Source organism: Trachypithecus francoisi, unplaced genomic scaffold (genome assembly GCF_009764315.1).
Source record: "Trachypithecus francoisi isolate TF-2019V2 unplaced genomic scaffold, Tfra_2.0 Lachesis_group17, whole genome shotgun sequence".
NCBI lineage: Eukaryota > Metazoa > Chordata > Mammalia > Primates > Cercopithecidae > Trachypithecus > Trachypithecus francoisi.
This window is the reverse complement of record NW_022681462.1, coordinates 63,513,462-63,533,694: the sequence shown is the minus strand read 5'-3', so window position 1 is coordinate 63,533,694 and position 20,233 is coordinate 63,513,462. Positions and strand designations below refer to the sequence as shown.

Genomic DNA, 20,233 nt, shown 5'->3' with positions numbered 1-20,233 from the left:
GCACCTGTTTATGGTTTCTTTCCCCTACTTTCTTTTTGATTATTTATCCCTTTGAAATTGCTTTCTTCAGTTCTTTTTGTATTCTGGATACTGATCTTTTATTGGTTATGTACACTAAAAATCTCTTGCCCTGGTTGTGTCCAGGCGGGCTGTGTGTTGAATTGGAAGGGGTGCATGTCCTTGAAAGGCAGCAGCTGCTACTCAGCATCTGCCTGTTGTTGCCATGGACATGTGGACCCAGCGTAACTACGTCTTCCAACTCAAAAAGATTGATGTGAAACCTCTTAGTTTTTAAATGTTTTCCAGATGTTCTCTTTAACATGAAATGGACAAAAGGCCTAGGACAGAGCCCCATGAAGCTCTCACATTCAGGGGCCCACCACGTTGACTTAAGGAGTGGTCAGAGATGTGGGAGGGCAGCTGGGAGAGTCACGCCTTGGGGCCATACATGTGAGCATTTCCACACAGAGGAGACCAGTGACAGAGTCGACTATTGCTGAGTACCAACACTTGAAGTTGCTTTTTATTCTTGGAGATTGGTAGAGATTTTAAGTGAAGGATTCTAATACTTTTCTGGGGATACAATTTAAATGTTCAGTCTGTCTGGACTCAAGCTCCAAGACGAGCGGAATGTGTCTTTCTTCTAAATTGACTACCATTTTGCTTCTCTTCACAAACAAGGGTTCAGACCCTGTACAGAAGATTCAAGAAAATACATTATGAATGACTGTTCCTTAAGTTGACCTTGTCTTGGGTTTGAGAGCACTGGTTTGCTGTTGCAGTTGTTACAAACAGCCTCTACTATAAAAATACATTACAACCCTGTTTGTTTGGCATTCGGTCAATGGGGTGAGGAGTATTTGGAGGAGTTACTTTAACCTGCTGCTGTCCATAGAAGGAAAACTCTCAGGATTTTCATACTCTGCCTGCAAAGGATCAAGGAGGGCAATGACCTTTATTTGCTGGCAATACCATTACGTGTAACTGATGTGCTGTTTTCTTTGTTTGCCAGTTAAGTGTATATGGAAACTCCAGTTGGCACTTTGATGAAGTGCGAAACCAATGTTATTTTCACCAGTTTATGAAAGAGCAACCTGATTTAAATTTCCGCAATCCTGATGTTCAAGAAGAAATAAAAGTGAGTATAGATACCCACACAGACTTCTCCATTAACGGAAGTTTAGGTAGTTATTTAAAACACTTTATATTGCACAGTAATTGTGTAAGCAAATCAAGCCTTTAGTTATTTGAAATACTCTATAGTTATTTGAAATACTTTATATTCCACAATAATTGTGTAGGCAAAAATCAAGCCTTAATTAAATCCAGGATTAAGCTGTCTGGTGCAAATGTAGACTCTCAGACGTGTTTGTGGCTCCTTCCTTCATCTAACCCAGATAACCCAAATGGAAGGAGTCAGAAACACCTGCCACCCTAGCTCCAAGTTGCCCCGCCACCTGTGACAGTAAGCTATGCAGTGTCTGTGACAGTGAGCTGTGCAGTGCCTGTGACAGCTGTGCAGTGCCAGTGACAGTGAGCTGTGCAGTGCCTGTGATAGTGAGCTGGTGCAGGGAGGTGGGTCCTTTGGGGTCTGGCTCCTGCATCTGCAATGGGCCTCTTGATGAGTTATTTGACTTTCATGTCTCAGCTGTCTCATCTATGAAACACAGTTGGTGGCAGTATTTGTTTCATAGGGCTGTTTGGAAGAGTAGATGGGATAACCCATGCACAACACTTCTGTACTCATTCAGTAAATATTAACATATTGCCTTCTTTGTGCCAGGCCCTGTCCTAAGCACTATGAATGCAGCAGTGAATAAAAGAAGCCTTACCCTCAAGGAGTCTCCAATGTACTGAGGGGAAAGCAGGCAATTAGCCATATATATATATATAAATGTCAGGTGGTGGTGAATGCCAAGGGGAAGGGGCATCGGAGTGCCAGGTAAAAGTGGCTCTTCTATATAAGGTGTGTAGGAGACGCCTTCTTATGATGAGATGCTGTTTGGACAAAAACTTGAAGTGGGAAGGGAACCATGTGACTATCTGGGGGAAGAGAATTTCAGGCAGAAAGAAGAACAAATGCAAAGGTCCCGAGGTGAGAGTGTGGTTCGTGTGTTTCAGGGATGGTATGGAAGCCAGAGTGTAGGGTTACCAAATTTAGCAAATAAAAATACAGGAAATCCAGTTAAATTTTAAATGAATGATGCAACATTTGAGACATACTGCTACCAAAAAATTATTCATTGATTACCTGAAATTGAAATGTAATTGAGTGTCTTGTATTTTATCTGGCAACCCTACCAGTATCCTGGAGTGAAATGGGTTAGGGCGCTGAAGTAAGCAGTGGAGGCTGATCAGTTCTCACAATACAATTCACAAAACATAACGGCTATGTTCTTGTTCTTGTTCTTGCTGCTCCTATGGCTACAGTGGGCAGAAACTTAGGTGAATAGGGGAGTCCTCTGAGCCAAGTAGGCGGGGAGGAGACCTGAACAGAACAGGGAGCAGGGGGCCTTTCCACAGCTCACCACATCAGCCAGATAGAGTGGATGTAAGCTGTCATGTTGGAGTCACTAGGGGCACCTAGAACCCTTGGTTTAGTTTAGTTTTATTTTGAAATAACAGTTTAATTGAGATATAATTCACATACCATAAAATTCACCCCTTTTGAGTATGTAATTTAGTGGTTTTAGTATCTTCACAGAGTTGTACAACCATCACTACCAATTTCATCACCTTTTTTTTTTTTTGAGATAGTCTCACTCTGTCACCCAGGCTGGAGTATAGTGGCACGATCTTGGCTCACTGCAACTTGTGCCTCCTAGGTTCAAGCGATTCCCCTGCCTCAGCCTCTCGAGTAGCTGGGACTACAGGCATGTACCACCATGCCCAGCTAATTTTTGTATTTTTGTAGAGACAGGGTTTTGCCATGTTGGCCAGGCTGGTCTCAAACTCCTGGCCTCAGATGGTCCACCCGTCTCCACTTCCCAAAGTGCTGGGATTGCAGGTATGAGCCACTGCGCCCGGCCTAATTTCAGAATACTTTTATCTTCTCAATAAGAAACCCCATATCCATCAACAGTCACTCCTTATGGCCTCCTCCCTTTCTTCCCCCACCCCTTGGAAACCACAAATCTACTTTCTATCTTTTTACCCACCTAAGCCTCAGTTAGATAGGTTTTGCCTATTCTGGACACTTTATACAACGGAATCATGCTGTATCTGTGTATCCCTGGTAGGTATCTATATCTATGTTTATTTGAGAAACTGGCAAGTTGTTTTTCAAAGCAGCTGCACCATTTTACATTTCCACTAACCACGCGTACAGGCTCTAATTTCTCCACATTCTCGCCAACACTTGTGACTACATGTGTTTTTTATTACAGTCACCCTGGTGGGTATGAAGCGGCATCTCACTGGTTGTGTTTGCCAAATGGCTAAAGATGTTGATAATCTTTTCAGGTGCTTGTTGTTCATTTGTACATCTGCATTGTAGTAATGTCTATTCAAATCCTTTGCCATTATTATTTTATTTTATTTTAGATAGAGTTTCGCTCTGTCACCCAGGCTGCAGTGCAATGGTGCAGTCTTGGCTCATTTTAACCCCAGTCTCCCAGGCTCAAGTGATTCTTGCACCTCAGCTTCGTTGAGTACCTGGGACTATAGGCACGTGCCACCACGCCCAGCTAATTTTTGTATTTTTTGTAGAGATGGGGTTTCTCCATGTTGGCCAGGCTGGTCTCGAACTCCTGGTATGGAGCAATCCTCCCTCCTTGACCTCCCACAATGCTGGGATTACAGGTGTGAGCTACCGCACCTGGCCCTTTACCCATTGTTAAATAGGGTTGTCTTTTTATTATTGGGTTGTAAAAGTTCTTTACATATTCCTTTTTTTTTTTTTTTTTGAGACAGGGTCTCACTCTGTTACCCAGGCTGGAGTGCAGTGGTGTGATCTTGGCTCACTGCAACCTCCACCTCCTGGGTTCAAGCAACTCTCCTGCCTCAGCCACCCAAGTAGCTGAGATTACAGGTGCACTGATATCACCATACCTGGTTAATTTTTGTATTTTTAGTAGAGACGGGGTTTCACCGTGTTGGCCAGGCTGGTCTTGAACTTGTGGTCTCAAGCAGTCCTCCTGCCTCAGCTTCCCAAAGTGCTGGGATTATAGGCATGAGCCACCGCACCTGGCCTCTTTAAGTATTCTTGATACATGATTTACAAATAATTTTTCCCATTCTATTGGTTGTCTTTTTACTTTCTTGATGGTGCTTTTTGAAGCACAAGAGTTTTTAATTTTGATGATGTCCTATTTATTTATTTGTTTTTTGAGACAGAGTTATGCTCTTGTTACCCAGGCTGGAGTGCAGTGGTGCAATCTTGGCTCACTGCAACCTCTGCCTCCTGGGTTAAAGCGATTCTCCTGCTTCAGCCTCCTGAGTAGTTGGCATTATAGGCGTGTGCCACCACGCCCAGCTAATTTTTTGTGGTTTTAGTAGAGACAGGGGTTTTATCATGTTGACCTCAGGTGATCCACCCGCCTTGGCCTCCCAAAGTGCAGGGATTACAGGCATAAGCCACCGCGCCTGGCCCAATTTATTTATTTTTTTCTTTTGTTGCTTGTGCCTTTAGTGTCGTATCTAAGAACCGTTGCTTAATCCAAGATCATGCAGATTACTCCTATGTTTTCTTCTCAGTTTCGTAGCTTTAGCTCTTACATTTTAGGTTGTCTATGATCCATTTTTTAATTAATTTTTATATAGGGTGTGAAGGTAAGGAGCCCAACTTCTTTTTTTTTTTTTTTTTTGCATGTGGCTATTCAGTTATTCCAGCAATATATGTTTAAAAATACTATTCTTTCCCTACTGAATTGTCTGGCAACTTTTGTTGAAAATCAATTGACCACAAATGCATGGGTTTATTTCTGGACTCTCAATTCTGTTCCATTCACCTATCTGTCTGTCCTTATGTCAGTACCACACACTGTCTGAATTACTAGTGCTTTGTAGTAAGTTTTGAAATCTCGAAGTGTGAGTCCTACAACTTTGTTCTTTTTCCATATTGTTTGACTATTCCAAGTCCTTTAGATTTCCATACGAATTTTTGAGTCAGCTTGACAATTTTTGCAAATAAGGCTGCTGGGGTTTTGATAGGGATTGCATTGAATCTGGGTTCACTCTGGGGAATATAGCCATCTTATATTAAGTCTTCCAGTCCATGAACGTGAGATGTCTTTCCATTTATTTACATGTTCTTTCATTTCTTTCAACAATGTTTTGTAGTTCTCAGAGTACATGTCTTGTACTTCTTTTGTTAAATGTATTCCTATAGACTACTTAGTTTTAAGCCTTTTTTTTTTTTAAACTATATATGTTTGGTGATTCCAGAATTTGTATGAATTGTTTTGGAATCTGTTCCAGAAGTAAGCACCATGAGTGAGGGCACCTTGTCTCCATGGGATTGTGGGGTGTAAACATGGTCAGCAGACTAACTAGGGGTTAGTTTTAAACTTCTCTGGTAGCCTGTGGACTCTCCTCTTCTTCATCACCAAAACTCCTTTGCATACCCCCCATGCCTCACGCTCTCCCCACACATTCTATGTGCTAAGTGCTGTACCTGGATAAATTAATGCTCAGAATAAGCCTAATTTACGAGGTTTTGTGATCATTTTACAGAGAAGAAAATTGAGGCTTAGATAGGTAAAGTCACCATCCTTGGGAGTCATGGTGCAGGATTGAAATCCAGACACTGGGACTTGAGTTCATGCTCTTAACCACAGTCCTACACCTGCTTTGTACATGTAGGCAATGTATGTGTTTCCTTCTCCATGCTTCGCTTTTTCTGCACAGTTTTTTCAAGGAGGTTTTCAGGTATAAATTGATAAATGTGAGTGTAAACCAGCTGTTTTACAGTTGGTTTATCAGGCAGTGGATTTTTCCAGTCTCCTTGTGGCAACAGTGATAAATTGTCTGGGGCTGTTTAGACAAGTGTGATAAATTCTGCCAAAATGTGCCAGCCAACACATTAATTATTTTTTTGACTAACCCAGCTGTGCTCTTCCAGATACCCAAGCCTTGGAGTGTGTGGATAGGATCCTTATTTACTGGTCCTCTGGCTGAAATCCCTCATGTGATGAATCATTACTGCCTCCGGTTGAGAGATTAGACTTTATTTGCAAGACTGGTTTAGAAGATTTACTATTAGAAGTAAATAAGAAATGCTGAGAAACTGAGAGGAAAGCCTCTTTGCTCCTGGAAAGGGACCTTTGGCATGAAGGAGACTTCTGTCACCCTCCTCCCCACCTTACCCCCAGCAGTGCTTGTTTCTGCAGTAGAGTTAAGCAGGTTAATAATTTGCAGCTTAGAGGGTTTGTGTGGAGGAGGCATTTGGAATGACTTGCTTGCATACCAACTTGTACTCCTGGAGCCTGAGCTCACTTCCTCCCCGCTCCTATCAGATTTTGCTTTATCTGCACAGTGGGAGGCTGGCATGTGGGGGAAATACAGCGGAGAGCACCCTCTGCTCTCCGTCTCTTTCTCCTCCCCTTTGCACTGGCCATCAGGGGACTTAGCTCTGCTCTGAACCTCTTAGGGCTTGAGTGCTTTACCTGAAGAAGTCAGAAAACCTTCTCTGAGGTATCAGGGCTGTATATTTGTATACTATTTTATACTTTTCCAATCACTTTGGTTTTTACTGGTTCTCCAAATTTCTTATTTGACAAATGAGGAAACTGAGGCACAGAGAGGTGAATTAACCCAGCAGGTTAGCGGCATGGCAAGGAAGAGACTCCAGATGGCCTGGCCTCATGTCTGGGGTTTGGAGTGATCCTAGACCTGCCATATGGGAATGCTGAGCCCCAGGGTAGGGACTGCTAGGGAGACCCAGCTGAAGAAGGAACCCAGAGCATAGGTGTAGGCTCTGTTCTTTGCCTACTAAGCATGATACTGCTGGAGGCAGCAGCTCAATTCAAAACACAATTCACTCACTACCTGCTTGATTATCTAGCTCTATGCTTGATAATAATAATTGTGCCATTTATTGCACCTCCTCTATGCCAGGCACTTTATTACAATAATTCACTCATTTAACAATAGGTGTTGTGTGTCTTGACCACGTGCTAAGGGTGTAGGGGCTGGTAAGACAGATACCTCTTGTGGCCATCCTGGGGCTTATATTCTGGACTGGGAGGTGGACAAGTAAACAGGCAATTACAATAAAATGTGCCAAGCGGTCATGACAGTAGGAGGTAGGAATACACAGGGCAAGCGTCTGACCTGGACACATTTGGAGAGGAGGTGAAATACCTGAGGAACAGGCATGAGCCAAGTGAAGAGGCGTAGGTGGGAGTGTTTCCAGCAGAGGAAAGCATGGATTATGACACATTGGAGGTGCTGGGAGTTGTGCAATATCACTGGGATGTGATATATAGAGCAGGGAGTGACTCGATGAGACTAGAGAGGTCACCAGGAGCCAGGTCAGGAGCACCACTGAATGCCCTGGTAAGGATATGGGTTTAAAAGGTCTTAGGTATGGACATGTTTTTGTTGTTGTTGTTTCATTTTGAGAAATCAGTCTGGTTTTGGAGAAGGGGTTTGAGTAGGGCAGGTGTTGAGGCTTTGGGGCCAGGGAGGAGGATGGTGCAGTAATCGGGAAAGAAATTCTGGTGGCTTTAGGCCAGTGATGGAGGCATAGAGGTCCTGAGAAATCATCAGGACTCTGAGAGGAGTCCCCTGTGAATCCCAGGTTTCAGATTTGAATATGGGGTGGGTGACAGGACCATTTTCTGGGATGGGAGACACAGGAAGAGAGAGGGAAATATCTTCGGTATGGAGAATTGGAGCTGCCTGTGAGACATCCAAGTGTTCAGTGGATGGTTAGATATAAGGACACTGGGCCAGGTATGGTGGCTCACACCTGCAATCCCAGCACTTTGGGAGGCTGAGGTGGGTGGATCACGTGGTCAGGAGTTCAAGACCAGCCTGGCCAACATGGTGAAACCCCATCTCTACTAAAAACACAAAAATTAGTTGGGCATGGTCGTGGGCTCCTGTAATCCCAGCTACTCGGGAGGCTGAGGCAGGAGAATTGCTAGAACCCATGAGGCAGAGGTTGCAGTGAGCCGAGATCATGCCACTGCACTCCAGCCTGGGCAACAGAGCAAGACACTGTCTTGGGGGAATAAAAAAACATATGAGGACACGGAGCTCAGGGAAAAGTCTGGTCTAGAGGTAAAACTTTGGGACTTGTTAACATGGCTGATGCCTACAGAGCTCAGGCAGGTGTTTGGTGAGAGAAGTAGGCTGGGTAAGGTGAGCAAGAGGGTCAACTGCAACTTAGCTGGAGCACATTGCTCATATGCGAATGAGGGCCAGGTGTTGGCAGAGCTTCCAATTAAAAGAAAAAACAAAGCCAGCCAGCCTAGCAAATAAGTCAGAGCGCCCTACAGTTGCAGTTCTGCTGTCACCACTTACCAACCATGACCTTGTCAAAGGCACATCATCTTCCTGAGCCGCAGTTTCCTCGTTGGTAAAGGGGGACCAATAATGGTATGTACCTAATGGGGTTATATGAAGATTAAATGGTTTAACCTTTGTAAAGCACTTAGGATGCTGTGTTTTTTACTGTATACGGTACTTGTTAAATAGTCAGTAAATTGGTAAGTAAATAAATACTATCGTGAAGTGAAATGTCCAGAGGGTGTAAGATCGAGCCCCAAGGAGCACTGACATCAAAAAACTGCAGAAGAGACAGAGAAGGGAGGCAAACCAAGGGGCAGGGTGTAACGGAGCTAAGGTATCTGTTTCTACAAGACGAGATTGGTCAACAGTGTCAAGTGATGCAGAGAGACTGGGTAACATAAAGACTGAAAGGCGTCCGGGCATGGTGGCTCATGCCTGTAATCTCAGCACTTTGGGAGGCCGAGGTGGGTGGATTACTTGAGGTCAGGAGTTCGAGACGAGCCTGGGCAACATGGTGAAACTCCGTCTCTACTAAAAATATAAAAATTAGCCAGATGTAGTGACAGGCACCTGTAATCCCAGCTACTCAGGAGGCTGAGGCAGGAGAATTGCTTGAACCCGGGAGGCAAAGGTTGCCGAGCTGAGATAACACCGCTGTACTCCAGCCTGGGTGACAGTGAGACTCCATCTCAAAAAAAAAAAAAAAAAAAAAAGAAGACTGAAAAGTCAATTGACTCTGGCAGCAATACCTTATTTACTCCATACAGAAACCTTCCATACTGTGTTATTGATGGAGACACTGAGCCTTAGCTGGTCTTGCAGATGCCCTGTGTCATGCAGCTGGACAGCAAGAGAGCTGGGTTGTACCCAGAGGGTCAGATTCTGAAGTCCTTGATCTTTCCTCTACTTCCTGCTTCTGGAGGAGTTAGCAAAGAATTTTTCCAAGATTTCTGAACATGAGTAGGGTCAGTTTTCTTTGTCTTGTCTCTAAGTAGAGGAATAGTTTCCCCTGTACTCTGAAATATCCTTTCTCATTCCTTCTTGAGATGGACAACCTGGGATTGATGACATTTTCAAGAGGATGTCTTCTGTTTGTTTTTGTTTTTGTTTTAGTAGAGACAGGGTCTCACTTTGTTGCCCAGGCTGGTCTTGAACTCCCGAGCTCAAGTGATGCTCCCACCTCAGTCTCTGAAAGTACTAGGATTACAGGCATGGCCAAAGAGGATGTCTTCTCTATCATCACATGTAAGAGTAGACAGAGCTTTTCCCAAACATGGCTTTTAAGGTAAACGGGCCCCCAAATGTCAGCCATCTGAAAAGGAAAGGCTTGGTTTGAGGTTCTGTGCATTTGGATATGTTAACTTGCTTCCTTAATATTGACTTGCTTTCTTTTCACTCAGAGCAGTGAGTCATTTAAAGAGAAAAGAGTTAAAAGGTTCCCAGTGGAAAAACCAGGCGTGTGTGATGTCATGGGAGTCAGACAGGAGTCAAGGACGTAGTGTACAGTCCAGTTCCCAGAGTCCACGGCACTTACGTGGGTCACTAGACCTAGCCAACTCAGGCTCTGTGCCCATTTTTGCATCTGGAACCCTGGGAGACCTTCACTGGAGTAAAGAGGGTTAACAATTAAAATCTGAAGCTCTCTTTTCTCTCCTGGTTGAGAGAATAAATAGCATGAAGCAAATATTTTTCAAGAGCAAACTTTGGATTATCTTGGTGATAATCTGAATAATCAGCATTTAAAATGACTTTCAGAAAATGTCCATCAAGCTTTTACTGTTTTGTCTCATTAAACAATGATAATATTTTCGATTATGCCAGGACCATAAACCATCTGTGGGGTACAAGTTTCTCATGTTTAATGTCAGGTCAATATTTCACAATGCTGAGATCTGGACTCTGTAAAGAAAAGGACTGGCTTTACTTTAGGAAATCAGTGCCCAAAAGCTTGATGTTTACACAGAATGGTGCTTCATGTTTTCCCACACTTTTGTCAGAGGCTGCTTGGATGCCTTCAGTTATTCGTGCTCTGCCTCAACCAATGTTCACACTTTTAAAGAACAGCACCACCTGGGGGTGGACCCGGGTTGCGTGGGGTCTGAAGCTCAGTAATTGAGGGCCTTTTAAAATAGAGCATAAAATTAAGTACAGAAAAGTTGGCATTTATTTAGAATGAGCAAAGAAGGGGAGTTAGATGGGTGAAAGTGAGAGGTCTTGAAGCTTAAGTTTGGTTAGCTTCATAATACGGTCACTCCTGAAGCCACTGAAAACTTGTTCTAGAAATGAGGTGCCTTGCTTTGCCCCAAGACTTCTCTAGCCCATTCTCTGATGAATGGCTGCCACTTCCTGCTTGCCAGCCATTGCAAACCCTCCCCAGGGTGAATTGCTGTTTTACCCTCTTGTATTACCATGTTTCTCTTCTTTATCTCAGCTGTGATTTAAATATTTTTGTGTTGCTATTTGTCTAGCTGGAGATTCTAAAATAATCCAGGAGACCTAGGGCTGTGTCTGTTGTATTTTGCTTGTGGTTGTAGTTCCAGGGCTTGCCTAAGGGCCTGGTATATAGTAGGAGCTCAAATATTTACTGAATGGATGAATTTGGTAAAAGAGAAAGGCACTAGTAAGAACAAATTTGTTTTTTATGCCCCAGAGAAAAATTCCACTGGGTAGAGATTACTGGAGGTTATTTGGGTCACCTGTGCCCATGATAAGAGTTATTCGCCCCAGAACCTGCTCTTAGGTATAAAAAATTCATTCGAGCTTCACCGTTCAAAATCTCAGCTTAAAGTGAATTGACATGAGCAGTATTAACCCTCGCATTTAGCTGTTGAACCCTTGATTTAACTTGAAACTTCCACATTCACATGCAGATAGAAGAAACGCTTCAAGTCAAACAAGTTGATATGGTTTGGCTGTGTCCTCACCTGAGTCTCATCTTGAATTGGAATTCTCATAATCCCCAGGTGTCATGGGAGGGAGCAGGTGGAGATACTTGAATCATGGGCGTGGTTTCCTCCGTCCTGTTCTCGTGATAGTGAGTTCTGATGGTTTTATAAATGGGAGTTCTCCTGCACAAACTCTCTTGCCTGCTGTCACGTAAGATGTGATTTTGCTCCTCATTCTCCTTCTGCCATGATTGTGAGGCCTCCCCAGCCCTGTGAAACTGTGAGTCAATTAAACAGCTTTACTTCACAAATTACCCAGTCTTAGGTATGTCTCTATTAGCAGCATGAGAACAAACTCTAATACACGAGTGAACTGTAGGATAGTTGTCATTTGGGATCTGTGGCTCTGTTCCCCTCCACAGGTGAAAATTGGTTGTTTAATTCTAGTACTTTACTGATGGTTTTGCTCGAAAGTGATACATACATTCCTGTGAAACCTTCCATACAACAAGAGATGAGCCAAGAGAAAAGTAGGGAGAGCCACTGTTCCTTTGCAGAGCTTGTGAGCAGGTGCTAGAGCAGGCCTCGCAGGGAGGGGCTGGCTGGGGGGTTGAGGCGGGTAGCTGAGGCTCAGGCCCTCTGCTTTTCAGGGTCATCTGGTCCTCCCACCTGTCCCAGTACATGCCAGGCCAGCCTCTGCCTCCATGCTTGGCTCATGTTGTCCCATTCTCACCCTCCCTTGAAATCCTACCAGGTCATCTAGGTCAAATTCAAGCTCTAGCTCTTCCTTCTCCTGTTGTGCCCACCCATATTATTTTGAAATGTCTTGAAGCTCTTGCAGCCCCGTAGGCAGAGGTATCTCCTCTCATGAGGACCTGCATTATTAGGTGACCATCCCTTGTCCCACATGTCCCCAACTATTCTGTAGACCTGAAGCCAGGAACATGCTGTACTTCTGTAATGTTTGGTTATTCAGGCTCAATACATCATTCTTTCATGCTACAATCGGTTCACTAAGTACAAGGTGCTGTGTCAGAGGCCTACAGATGGGTACCACCACACCCAGCTAATTTTTCATTTTTTGTAGAGACAGGGTTTTGTCATGTTGCCCGGCTGGTCTAGAACTCCTGGGCTCAAGCAATCCTCCCACCTCAGCCTCCTAAATTGCTGAGATTACAGGTGTGAGCCATCATACCTGGCTAGAAAAATCTTTTCAAGGTTCGTCCATGTCGTAGCATGTGTCAGCACATCGCTGCTTTCCAAGGCCAAATAGTCGTCGTATGGACAGACCATTGGGGTGGCTTCCACTTTCTGGCTACAATGAATAATGCTATGAGTATTTGTGAACAAGTTTTTGCGTGGACAAAAGTTTTCATTTCTCTTGGGTATATACCTATGCATGAAATTGCTGGGTCTTATGGTAACTTGATGTTTAACCTTTTGAGGAAATGCCATACTATACAGTTGATTCTTCACACATCAGATCTTTAAAAAATGTAAGTCAGCCCACAGCCTTTTCTGCTTAAAAATCCCTCCAGAGGTTTCCCATCACCCTCACACAAGTCCCAGATCTTTCCTGTTAGCTACAAAGCTGAACATGATGAGTTAGCTCTCTTTACCTCCTTCTACTCACTTATGCTCCTCTGGCCACACTGTTCACCCCCTACCTCCGCCACTGCCCTTTTTTTTTTTTTGAAACAGGATCTCCTTCTGCCACCCAGGCTGGAGTGCAGTGGCATGATCTTCGCTCACTGCAACCTCCTACTTTCAGGTTCAAGCAATTCTCATGCTCAGCCTCCCAAGTAGCTGGGACTACAGGTGCATGCCTCCACGCCAGACTAATTTTTGTATTTTTAGTAGAGACGGGGTTTTATCATGTTGGCCAGGCTGGTCTCAAACTCCTGGCCTCAAGTGATCCGCTCACCTCAGCCTCCCAAAATGCTGGGATCATAGGCGTGAGCCACCGCACCTGACCTAACCACTTATTTGCACCAGTCTTCATCTCTCTAATCTTTGGCTTCAGTATTAAAAATGCCTGGGAACCAGGCAGGCCATGGTGATGTGCTCAGGAGCAGGTGAGGCATGGGAGAGGCTGAGCAGGCAATGACTACCTTCTCTCTAGCAAGGTGTGTTGGGAGAGTAGGGCAGGAGAGGAGAGAGAGCCAGGGGCATTCATACAATAATTGGATTTCCAGCACACACCTTAGGAAGAAATTCTGTCACCAAAGAATAAAATGCAATGTATGAGAACCTGGATTTTCAGGCTTAACTATTTTTGCTTGGGATCAATTTATCTGTGAAATTAAAGCCAGTGGAATAATGTACGTTTCATGTTTTTTAAGAAGGAGTTTTGTCCTTGTTGCCCAGCTGGAGTGCAATGGCCTGATCTCGGCTCACCACAACTTCTGCCTCCCAGGTTCAAGCAATTCTCCTGCCTCAGCCTCCCGAGTAGCTGGGATTACAGGCACCCGCCACCACGCCTGGCTAATTTTTGTATTTTTAGTAGAGATGGGGTTTCATCATGTTGGCCAGGCTGGTCTCAAACTCCTGACCTCAGGTGATCCGCCTGCCTCAGCCTCCCAGAGTGCTGGGATTACAGGTGTGAGCCACCGCACCTGGCCCATTTCATCTTTTATTATCTGAGTGTCTTCGAGGCAACACTTGTATCTGAGTTTTACCACAGGATCATCACTATTCTTATTTACTCGGTTGATGGTTGATTCTATTTTGTTTTGTGTTCCTTCCATATTACTCCTAGCAGGAGATCCTTTAATACCTAACGACTTCACCTCTCATTAGCCTTCCTAATAAGGAGTGAAATATTTAACTATTGAATAATGTGTTATTTTCTTTTAAGTTTGCAGTGACAGTTAAGGAGTTGGGTATGAGGGAGATAAGAAACTTTCCCAGTTTATCCTGAGTCCTATCTTTTATTATGGTTTCATTCTTCCATTTCTAGTGGATTCTCTAAGCTTTGGAAACATCTCCATAACATCCATTACAAATGTAACTAATTGTAATTCTGAATTCAAATATGAAGGAGGTGTGGGAGTCACTAAATGCAGTTACTTGAGAGTGCATTATAGTAAGACAGTTAAGCTAAATACATAAAAAATAGGCTATGTGAATACGTGAATACTGTGCTTGTTCTGTATGTAGATATCTATTTTATGATGCCAAGTTGTTAACAGTCAAAACTTTTATTAAATGTTGTGATAATAAAGTGTAGTTAATGTAACCAAGCATTTTGCTTCTTCGTCTTTAGGAAATTTTACGGTTCTGGCTCACAAAGGGTGTTGATGGTTTTAGCTTTGATGCTGTTAAATTTCTCCTAGAAGCAAAGCATCTGAGAGATGAGATCCAAGTAAATAAGACCCAAATCCCGGTAAAGTTTTATTTTAAACGTTTTTCTTTTGCCTTTTCTGAAAATGTCATCAGAGTGTCTTCTTTCTCAGCCTGAGATACCAGTTACAAAGATGAGTTTTGTCCTGTGTCTAGTAAGTACCTTGATTCATTTCTTTAGGAAATGCGCAAGAGTTTCAAATGCATATGCACAAGATGTTTTTTCCACTGGTTCCCTCCAGAGCGAGGGATCCCTTGGAGTCCATCAGTGACAAGGGTTTTGAAAGACATGGACAGTGTGGCCTCTACCAAGGGCCACAAAATAGAGGACATTTACTCCTGCAATGTTGTCATCTGACATAAGTTCAAGTGAGGAGGCCTTGGCTTGTATGAGATGTTATCTTTTGTTTTGATTCTAGGAGATTATTGTCATCCTAGAAAGACATAAAAATAAGACATTGACGTAGAAATCCTACAAAGATATAGAAATCAGGAAAAGTTTATTGAAACCCTGAGAAAAGCATAACAGTAAGGAGAAAGGATAGTGGTGGCAAAGAAACAAATTTAAGTGCATGATGTTAATATTTTTGTGAGCAGATAAAGTATAAGTGTAATAATGAGCTCTATAACCACTAAGATCATTTTCTTTGTCTTTAAAAGTGTCTGAAACATTTTGACAATTACATGGTCAGGAGGACTTTGTAATCAATGTTTTGCTTGGTAAAATTTGCTAAAATGGGTGACAGTTTATTAGAGAAATATTGCTTAGTAGATTTATAAAGTTAACAACTTGAGCATCAAATGAAGTATTCTTCTCCATCCACAAAACCATGTTTGAGTGTGTGTCTCGTTTGGCTTGAGCCCTTTGAAGAGGTTGTCTACATTCAACATAGAGCCAGCTGTGGGCATGCGATGTATGAAATGATAACCATGTCGTCCTGGTTTTCAAAGGACACGGTCACACAATACTCGGAGCTGTACCATGACTTCACCACCACGCAGGTGGGAATGCATGACATTGTCCGCAGCTTCCGGCAGACCATGGACCAATACAGCACGGAGCCCGGCAGATACAGGTGACCACAGCACATGCTCTCATTCTTCCCAGGCTTAGTGTGTGATCTGCAGTGTATCCCTCACAACCAAGTGTATTTGGAGGTTCAAGTAATAATGTAACAATCCTGCATAATTATAATTGATTACAGTTTGGTTATACCGGGGCCTGCCATATTCCTTTCCTGTTTGCTTACTTTGCTGACTTTGTTTCCTCTTTTGTTAAATGATGCAGATTGATCACACTACTTCTTCACAGGAGTTTTGTGAAAATTAGGTTAATTAAAAAGAGATTATAGGCCGGGCGTGGTGGCTCAAGCCTGTAATCCCAGCACTTTAGGAGGTCGAGACGGGCAGATCACGAGGTCAGGAGATCGAGACCATCCTGGCTAACCCGGTGAAACCCCGTCTCTACTAAAAAATACAAAAACTAGCCGGGCGAGGTGGCGGGCGCCTGTAGTCCCAGCTACTCGGGAGGCTGAGGCAGGAGAATGGCGTAAACCCGGGAGGTGGAGCTTGCAGTGAGCTGAGATCCGGCCACTGCACTCCAGCCTGGGCGACAGAGCGAGACTCCATCTCCAAAAAAAAAAAAAAAAAAGATTATCTTAGCTAAATGTTAACCATGAACCATTGTTTTATCTTTTTAAAAAACCAGCTCCAGGCTGGGCACAGTGGCTCATGTCTGTAAACCCAGCACTGTGGGAGGCCAAGGCAGGCAGATCACGAGGTCAGGAGTTCGAGACCATCCTGGCCAACGTGGTGAAACCCTGTCTCTACTAAAAATACAAAAATTAGCTGGGCCTGGTGGTGGGTGCCTATAATACCAGCTACTTGGGAGGCTGAGGCAGGAAAATCACTTGAACCCGGGAGGCAGAGGTTGCAGTGAGTCAATATTGTGCCACTGCACTCCAGCCTGGGCAACAGAGCGAGACTCCATCTCAAAAAAATAAAAAAATAAAAAAAATAAGAACCAAAAAAACAGAACCAGCTCCAGCTGGGTGCAGTGGCTTATGCCTGTAATACCAGCACGGTGTTGGGGGGGGGGCGGGGGTGGGCGTCGAGGCTGACAGATCACCTGACGGTGTCTGAGACCAGCCTGGGCAACATGGCGAAACCCTCCTCTACTAAAACTACAGTGATTAGCCAGCCATGGTGGTGCATGCCTGTAATCCCAGCTACTCAGGAGGCTGAGGCAGGAGAATTGCTTGAACCCGGGAGGTGGAGGTTGCAGTGAGCTGAGATCATGCCATTGTACTCCAGCCTGGGCAACAGAGCAAGACTCCCATCTCAAGAAAAAAAAAAAAAATACCAGCTCCTTCTCTGTAGTATTACTTTTATCATTGTTATTGGATATGTAGTTTCCTTGTACAGTATGAATCCACATGTTTCAGCTAAAGTATCAGGACCACAGCTTTGAAATCAGGTAGGTCTGAAGGAGTCCTGCTCTGTAGCTGTGTGATCTAGGGCCAGTTAATTAACATAAGTCTGTTTTCTCATCAATAAAAAAGTGATAGCAGTAACCTCTATACGGCCGTTGTGAGATTAAATAATGTATATAAAGTACTTAAAGTAGTGCCTGGATCATAATACTCAATAAAATTACCCATCATTAAGTTTATATAGATCACCCAACAGAATCAATTAGGAAGGAATTAAATTTCATCTCCTTAGAGTAGGTACTCCGATTCCTGTCTCCATTTTATAGATAAGAAAACTGAGGTTCTAAGCATGCAGGTAATGCCCACAGGTAGGAGTGGCAACTATGGGATTGGAACTGAAGCAGTTGGGCTCCAGAGACCATGCACTTATCCATAAATATGCTGCCTCACATAGCTAAAGCCAGCATTGATCGGAGTCATTTCAGGTGAATGGGTCTTCATCAAACAGTGTTTGAGAGTGCACACCAATAATAAGGCAAGACTTTATAGGGACTCAAATACAAGGGGAAGTTCTTTTGGAGAAAATACCTCACCTTATTTGCAGACATAAACTTCAGATTCTAAATGGAGTGATGAGAATTGCTAAAGAAAGTCTTCATGGATGTCAATGAGTTTTAGTGTCAGGATGTTACTGATTTTTGATTCTAGGAGATTATTTCTCCTAGGATTCTAGGTTTAGAAAAAAAAGAACAGGCTGGGTGTGGTGGCTCATGCCTATAATTGCAGCACTTTGGGAGGCTGAGGCGGGCGGATCATCTGAGGTCAGGAGTTTGAGACCAGCCTGGCCAACATGGTGAAACCCCGTGTCTACTAAAAACACAAAAAAATTAGCCGGGCTTGGTGGCGGCCACCTGTAATCCCAGCTATTTGGGAGGCTGAGGCAGGAGAATCGCTGGCACCCAGGGGGAGGTGGAGGTTGCAGTGAGCAGAGATCACGGCATTGCACTCCAGCCTGGGCAATGAGAGCGAAACTCTGTCTCAAAAAACCAATATAGACTGAGATCCAATTTTTTTTTTTTTTAAGAGTCTCACTCTGTTGCCCAGGCTGGAGTGTGGTGGCACGATCTTGGCTCACTGCAATCTTCACCTGCCAAATTCAAGTGATTCTCCTGCCTCAGCCTTCCGAGTAGCTGGGATTACAGGCACACACCACCACACCACACCTAATTTTTGTATTTTTGGTAGAGACAAGGTTTCTCCATGTTGGCCAAGTTTGTCTCAAACTCCTGACCTCAAGTGATCCACCTGCCTCGGCCTCCCAAAGTGTTGGGATTACAGGTGTGAGCCACCATGCCTGGCACTCAAATGTGTTTCATTTTTTGAGGGGGGAGATTTGTCTGCCTTGTATTATTTTTTATTAAGTTCTAGGGTACATGTGAACAACGTGCAGGTTTGGTACATAGGTATACATGTGCCATGTTGGTTTGCTGCACCCATCAACTTGTCATTTACATTAGGTATTTCTCCTAATGCTGTCCTTCCCTTAGCCCCCCCACCCACTGACAGGCCCCGGTGTGTGATGTTCCCCGCCCTGTGTCCATGTGTTCTCGTTATTCAGTTCCCACCTATGAGTGAGAACATGCAGTATTTTATTTTCTGTCCTTGTGATAGTTTGCTCAGAATGATGGTTTTCAGCTTCATCCATGTCCCTGCAAAGGACATGAACTTATCCTTTTTTATGGCTGCATAGTATTCCATGGTGTATATGTGCCACATTTTCTTAATCCAGTCTAACATTTGGTGACAGCTTGATTATGCTTTCTAGAACGTGCTAGTCCTATATGGTTAATGGTGTGCATTCAGCCCCTACATCTTGTACATGCAAGATAAGCAGCTGTGGAGCGCCTTCCCAGTCTTCTGACAGGCCCTGATGACACTGAACCTTGTCAACTCTTACAGGTTCATGGGGACTGAAGCCTATGCAGAAACTATTGACAGAACCGTGATGTACTATGGATTGCCATTTATCCAAGAAGCCGACTTTCCCTTCAACAATTACCTCACCATGCTAGACACAGTTTCTGGGAACAGTGTGTATGAGGTTATCACATCCTGGATGGAAAACATGCCAGAAGGAAAATGGCCTAATTGGATGGTAAGTCCTCATGCCAGCACAGTACATAATGTGCTGCTGTTGCCTTTGCTGTCTAGTTACCTCTAAAATACAATGGACCTTTGTCTCTAAGTGACCATCACCTCTGCCTTATTTCATGATTGTTCAGTGGCCAGGCCTGTCCCAACCTCTGCCAGGTTCTTTTTGTTAAGGGAGAGACACTGCCCACTGAATGGAATGGATATTGAATTAGTGCTTGTCTATGCTCAGAACACTGCTAGGCTTTTTGAGGATGGATATCAAAAAATAATTTCTCCCCACATATCCCAGAGTTTATGAGGTCAATGGGAAGAAAGGATTTCAGGTGTGGAAAGAGGTACACCGCAATTCAGGGCAACATAAAACTGTGACAAAACACCAATTTGTGGGGTAGAATGCACTGCAAAAAGCATTTAAACTACAGAGATTCTCAGAGAAAGAATTTCTCCACCTTCTGCACTACACTCTTCAGAACAATTTTTTTTTTTTTTTTTTTTTTGAGATAGGGTCTCACTCTGCACCCAGGCTGGAGTGCAATGGTGCAATCATGGCTCACTGCAGCCTCAACCTCTGAGGCTCAAGCAATCCTCCCACTTCACCCTCCTGAGTAGCTGGGACTACAGGCGCATGCCACCATGCCTGGCTAATTATTTTTGTTTTTGTATTTTTAGTAGAGGTGGGGTTTTACCATGTTGGCCAGGCTCGTCTTAAATTCCTGACCTCAGGTGATCTGCCCACCTTAGTCTCCCAAAGTGCTGGGAATACAGGCATGAGCCACCATGCCCGGCACTAACATTTTTCAAGACTGGCAATATATTACTTCAGTAAAGAACAAAAGATACAGTGATACATACCTGTGGTAACAAACCAGTATTCTCACTTCCACACCTGTCAGGGTTGCTTTTCCTGATCTGATCTTTCAGTCTTTGAGTTTGAGATCAACATTAGGCCCCTCTGTAAGATGT

At 43.8% G+C, this 20,233-nt stretch overlaps 1 protein-coding gene across 2 annotated transcripts in view; it reads left to right on the top strand.

Moving 5' to 3' along the window:
* Nucleotides 1-20,233, top strand: part of SLC3A1 (solute carrier family 3 member 1) — a 47,445-nt gene that overhangs the window by 9,756 nt on the left and 17,456 nt on the right. For both annotated transcript variants that reach the window (XM_033175829.1, XM_033175828.1), the window contains exons 4-7: nt 1,013-1,138; nt 14,608-14,727; nt 15,636-15,760; nt 19,076-19,271. In XM_033175829.1, coding sequence (XP_033031720.1) covers nt 1,013-1,138; nt 14,608-14,727; nt 15,636-15,760; nt 19,076-19,271 — 567 coding nt within the window. The remainder of the gene's footprint in view (nt 1-1,012; nt 1,139-14,607; nt 14,728-15,635; nt 15,761-19,075; nt 19,272-20,233) is intronic.